General features: G+C 41.8%; 1 protein-coding gene across 1 annotated transcript; it reads left to right on the top strand. All coding sequences in view use genetic code 11, as the record gives it.

Moving 5' to 3' along the window:
• Positions 1-3,508: 3,508 nt before the first annotated feature.
• On the top strand, positions 3,509-4,113 carry EGR_07599 (hypothetical protein; the record flags this gene model as incomplete). The annotated part of the gene is made up of 2 exons (XM_024496848.1): positions 3,509-3,910; positions 4,060-4,113. The coding sequence occupies 2 exons, from the start codon at positions 3,509-3,511 to the stop codon at positions 4,111-4,113; spliced, it is 456 nt and encodes a 151-aa protein (XP_024348704.1).
• Between the last annotated feature and the right edge of the window lie 2,457 nt (positions 4,114-6,570).

Below are 6,570 nucleotides of genomic sequence, written 5' to 3'. Positions count from 1 at the left end.
TGTGATATTTTGGCACTAGTTCAGAAGCAGAATGTTGCTTTTAAATGGATGCCGATTCATTCGACCTGTCAAAGTGTGAGATGCATATTACTGATTAGATTGAGGAAGAAAGCTCCAAATTTTATTTAATTAGTTTTTTTTTGATTAATTAGTAAGGGCTCTTTTGATCGTAGGAAATATGCTGTTTTTAGCCATTTCGTGCGCATTGTTCCTTGTCTTTGTATATCACAACGGGCGGACCTAATCACATTCTAAACAACTGCGATGCCTTATCCAAATCAAGGTAAAGTAGAACGCTTCAACCTTTCATTTTGATTTCCATTTTATCTAGAGCTTTAGAAGACACGCAGCTAAAACACTTTAAAGGTTAAGAGAGACGACGCAGCAAGACCTGATGCCATCTCAGTCATAAACTTCCACTGATAGAGGGATCGGGGTTATGGAAGCACTGCACCACTGCAATATTGCAACCTAGATCGTAGGAGAGTGTTATAAAGTCCGTGCACAGCTGATTTTCAAGTGTAATTCCAGTGGATGAATAAGACGACTGATGTGAATGGTAAAAATATGGCATTGATTCATTTGGCATCCACACGAAGTGACAGATTGTGGGGTCTACAAGTCTCCGCATCATATCCACGACTTTGGGTCACAGTATGCCCAAATAAAACAGCTCATCCACATTCAATCCTGTGACCTTTCTCCACGTTTACGTTCTTGGATCGAAAAGAATGTCATTAATGGTGTTAGAATCTTATACTCAACGACAGAAGTCGGTGATTGTCAGGTAATTAGTGTTTGTCCTTCCGTCTGCTCGGCCACAAGCTTTGTCGTATCCAAACAAAGGTGTAAATCAAGAGTGTATGCATCCATGCCGTCTCACACCACTTAACACACTGATGTGGTGCTGCATAAAGTGTATCTTGAGAACCAAATAGCCACTTACTTGGACTATTTTTGGTGTGCGCCATTCTATATTCGTCAATCACGGCGGGTAACCCAAGAGTCATGTCATCATCACGTTCTGTCGACGAAACGAGATGTATTTGAATAACAGACGGTAGCAGTGCGAATCCTGTTTCACCTAGTCACAATTATATACAATGTACAAGCACAGTATCATTTGTGCAGAAAAAAGTACCCAGGATGCAGACTCCACTGATATTTGTGTGGAAGTAATAACTCGCCATCCTTCATACTGGAGCCGACTTAAACCCATATTTATGACCTCAAGTTAATTGCGCTTCAATGGAATTCACTTTTGAATTGAACTTCACATCAGTGACTACGGGAATTCGCTTCTACTTTATAAACGGGTCACCATTAGGATTCATATGGCAGCCTATAGAGTTGTTTGAATGACGAGCAGACACTTCCACGTCCTCAAATTGCCTACCGCTGTAGTGGGAAACAACTTCCATTAACGATGCGAAATTTGGAGCACTATAAGCAGTATTTGTGTATACACATGAGACCATTTTAACTCTTTTTCTTCCATGCGCTCCTACAGTTGTCAGCCATTAAAATAGTTATTCGACAAACAGAAGAAAATCCTTGTCAACTACTGCTACTCCTCAATTTCTTTTGTGCTTCTAAAGACTCCTTTTTTAATTGATATAAGAACTGCAAAGTCTGAAAGGAAGGGTAAACGTAACTTTGAGCTAATAAGTGAATGTGTCAGTGGTAACTAGTCTGTTACGCAATTTTTCCAAAGGCAAACCTGATACGACTGATCATAACTTCTTAGTTAGTGTTCAAATCTTGACAAAGTTATCATACGTTAATCAATTCAATTCAAAGGAAGAAGAGAGATCCCTTTAAAAATGGACTATCCGTGTAAGAGACCTTGATGAATCATTCACCTTCCTCGAAAAAAATTCTTTTTACTCGGACCTACATAGTGGCAATATAGTCTACATCTACCAGCAACCACGGTGACCTCTTTGATGTCGAGTGTCAAATCACGAGCCGAAATTAGATGTGATTAAGAATTTGGTAGCAGCAAATTTATGCCGTTCATTGAAAGACTTTAAGGATTGAAATGGTTATCCATACATCGCGCGTTAGTAGACTGTTCAAAGCATGTAAAACACTCCGATAAAGCTGTTGTTAATGCAGTACGACATGTCAACTTTAGTGGGTACTTGCATATGAATGTGTTAGTCGCAACTGTACTGCCAAGCATTTGTCGGGAGGCAAAGCTGTCACGACTACCCATAAGGCCTCTGTGATTGTTACTAGTCCAACACTCAATATATTAACATTGTGGATTCCACCTCCATCTAATTAGCATGTTTGAATAGCTGTTAATTTAGCACCTCATTCAATTTGTACGCTGGTAATAATTTGCTCTTCTATGCTTCCATTACTTCATCTCCACGTCTTCAACGCCGTAAAGGACAGTTTCATAATATTTACGTGTTTTGTTGTTATTGCTTAGAAATACCTATAAAGGGAACACGGGGATGCGATGGGGTGGCATGATCACCAAGGCTGGAGGTAGTTGTGACAAACCTCCACTGTGTGCCTCACATATCAAGTCTTATTATGTTTAGGTTTGATAGCCGTCAAATAAAATCAAGAATATGTTTCATCTGCATGGTGCTCATTTATCTGCCGGAATGTCCGCCTTAATACAAAATAACCTACACTTCTACCAAATCACCTTCACCAAGAATGCAATGTTGCATGCGGGGTAGCGCTGGAGACTTTCAAAGACACACCAAATTGGATTACGACTTGATTATCAGTGATTGCAAGCATTGACAATGACTGTTATCCACCACATTATCTTCTATATTTCACTAAATGAGGGAGGTGTGGCTATGAGAAAACAAAAATAGACTGCAAACCGATAAATATTTCGCTCATCTCTTAAATAACAATGCCGCGATTGCATCTAAAATCAAAAAAAGATTTGCGTACGACATTACTACGCCACGGTGATACAAACTATCTCTTTCGCAGTCAGCACTCCCTTAGGACAAGGCGAGTCGCGATAGGGGTTGGCTTTGTAAACAAGATGCAGACATCGGGTGTGTAGGCGTGTAAGGCACCGAGAGGTATGGAGATAGCAACAGTCAAGTAGCAAGACGTAAGTGGATAACAAAAAAAGGGTTCATAGCTAAGCAAGAGAGGAATATGTCGATGGTTGTGGTGATCGTTGAGTTGCCAAGACCTTGGTTAGTTGCCCAAAGTGGAGATTACATCCCCACTTTTTGCCGAAAAGACTCGAACTTAGGATATGTGTTCATAAGCTGTGACGTTAAACTTTACCTCTCTACCTTGATCAACGGAATACCTACGGCAGAGACGCACACAGTCTTAAAAGCAGCCACTAATGTGGCACAATAGTAAGCGGATTCGAGATCTTGACGGGTTTTTCTGAGTCCTGGTTTCAGACGTGCTTTATGATCATCCACTTTGCATGTCTTCGGAGTCATTTCTTATGGCAGCTGGTAAAGCACACAGCAGAGGGACTGCTAAGGTGCCATGAGGCACCTGAATAATGACTACATTATCGTTATGCTGGGTTGACGACGCGTTGGCGAATCCATGCTGCAGAGCGTCAACTGTATGCTACCACCATCCGAGATTGATCAAGTTGAAAGTAGGACAACAAGAAATCAAAATTGGCCGTCGTAATTCTGCAAATACGCTTCATTACCATATTGAAAGTAACTTACACAGGCTCATAATTTCACGCGATCATGCCACCACTACGCGATTGCCCGACGGCCGGTTCATGTTGCACGATTACAGCCTGACCGGAACCTACGTCAACTGCACTCGAGTTTATGGTTGTGCTATTCTGAATCAAGAAGACATTATTTGCTTCGGCCATCCTTACGGTACTAGCGTATTGCCCGGACAAACGGTCAATGCTTTTTATTCGGATCTAAAGTACCGGGTAAGTCTGCATTCCCAAAAGGGTACGCATGGACTCATTTGGTTCCTTTTTGCCTCTTTAACAAAAGGCAACTAGCTAAATGAATTTAGTCGTGAAATTGCTTGCCTACGCTCACTGCATATTGCAGACCCTTGTTCTGCATTTTACAGGTGCGCATTGCTTTCTGCTACGTGACTGGCACCTCGACAGCCGCAGTAGTTTAGTCCGATTCTGAAGGAATGCCCTTCAATACGAGTGGATATGGAAGCGGAGTAAAAAGTGTGGTAGCTAGCCCAAAGGAGCAGGTGCGGTCCATTTGGTGGTGGAGATGGTGCAGTGGTCAAAAGTATGATAGAATGAGGATATTTTGGGGCAGAGTTGGTAAAGCATGCGTGGAGGCGCATATGTGATACGTTCTGCGGAGGGCACGAGGCCAAGTTATCGCAATTTGCATGAACAAAGATGTGGAGAATGGCGCGTCAACTCCTTCACTTGCCATAAAGGAATAGAAGAATGTGGCGAAGAGGTGTGGCAAAAGGGAGTTGATTAGTGATGCAGGCCATGATGGAGTTAACTAGGGTGTGAAAAATATCGTAGATAATCTGACAGGGGGAGGAGTGTGAAAAGGAGTGTTTGGCATGTACCTGTTAAATTAGTTGATGTTGAAGGGCGAGGTATTCCAAGTGCTGTCATTTGTTCTGCTTTAATTGGCTACTACTTTACCTATCATCGTCGGTATTTGCCAAATAAAGTTGGGCAATTTTGTGATGGCTATGGTGTTCACTGACTCAATGAAATCTAAAGCAGGATAGAAATACGGGTGATAAGGTGTGGGGCGGTCAGTGGGATAGGAAAAGGTGGGTGGGATAACCTGGAAGTAGTAAATGTGATTTACTGGGAAGCGAGGGTGAAGACATAAAGAGGGACTACCAAATGCGCTTTGAAAATGTCAAATTGGAGTAGATTCCTCTGTTTACATGGTTAATTGCTTGATGCAAATAAAAAATTTAACATTCGAAAGAGGGTAAGCAATAATATTGAATTGCAGAGGGATATTTGCAGGTGTAGATGTATTTTGCTCATGAATTTTAAGCACACGTCTATGTGCGCGTAAATGAAAAATTTGAAAAGCAAAATTTAGTTGATATGGAATTGCGTGTGTGAATGCATCCACCCTTATAAGAGAAGTAGTAGACAAGGAAGAAGATGGCCTTGGGTTTAATTGATGTAGATTGAGGTGATAATGATTGCTATAAGGATCTTTTCCTTTATGAGACCAAAGGAAAATTTTTGCGATACAGGTGATAATGATGGGATAATCGTTCTGTAGGAGGTCTTACACCTTCCCTTCTTTATTGCCGGAAACGCATGCAACTCCGAAATGAAAATCACGTTCGAGCTACTAGAAAACGGCATTGCTGCAAACAGGCTCTGAGCATTCTGGAAGACGCCGAGTGCCCTGAACTGGTCTAGAAAACATGAAGTGGATAGTGAGGTAGGCTGTTGGTCATTTAAAGCCCATTTTATAGAAAATTGGGATCAAAATTGACTTTATTTAAGCACATAACCACAAAATATTTATTCCAATTCGAGGACAAATGCCTAAATCAGATAAGATTTTGCTTTCGTCGACTGTTGACACCCCAGACTTATCAGTTACGTCAAGTTACACGGAAAGCTTTGCAACATTTCCCATGTCAGCGGAACAACTGCAGCGTAACTGTGGATAGAGTTCACGATGAGAATGAAATAATGCACCCATGGACACTGACAAGATGCCAAATGATTTAATAGCTTGGACATGAGTGTGCCCTGTAGGGAGAAAAGGCTAAGCTGAAGGCTGCGTTGCTGCAAACATTTCTCCAACGATTACGTTCATTTGCGAGGCAGATACTAGTACTTCATGAGATCTAAAGCACGAACCCTCCCTATTAGACAGCAGTGCTCTTAATAAAGATGCAAGGGTTGCAAAAGTCATCCACTTACTAGCAATTTCTGTTTTCAAGGTAGGGTAATAAGAATGCCAGTAGGGTCGGAATAATTTTACTTTGATTCTCTACAATCTTCCTACTTCGTGCCTAAATACTCAAAGCTACGCAATATCTCTAAACAGCCACACCCTACCCATTCCTCACACCCAGCATCACACTTAGACAGACTCGATACGTGTCACCAATCAAGGGAAAGTCACAAACAATCGAAATGCTATACTATTGGACGGGCAAAAGGGACTTCCCTTGTGCCTTCAGTAGTCAACCAGCAGTCACACGTATCCAGAACCGTGTTTCATAATCCGTACATCTGTGTGCCCATACATCAGTAATCTTAACATACCCGCATTAACTGGTTAATTGGAAGCCACGCGGCGTGTCCCTTTACCACAATGACCCGAGTCCTTTCCAAAACTGTTTCCGCCACCCTCATCCATCGCATACATTCACCCCAAGCACCTCTGAGTCACAGACCACAGAATATGCCACCATTCAGCTAGTCACCTGCACTCTTCATCAATCTCCACTAAGTCAGACAAAGCTGCGCTCAAATGCAAGTCTGTCAGCTAAATTTCCTCCATTTACCGTATTTTTCGAAGAATGCACACCCCATGCTCTGATTTATCCTACAACAGAGCAAATGCATAAATGACGAGGTATAGAAATTCCCCTACAGTACCAAAAACACGG

The sequence above is a fragment of the Echinococcus granulosus genome (genome assembly GCF_000524195.1).
Source record: "Echinococcus granulosus chromosome Unknown EG_S00082, whole genome shotgun sequence".
NCBI classification, from domain to species: domain Eukaryota; kingdom Metazoa; phylum Platyhelminthes; class Cestoda; order Cyclophyllidea; family Taeniidae; genus Echinococcus; species Echinococcus granulosus.
This window is presented reverse-complemented; position numbering and strand designations above follow the sequence as displayed.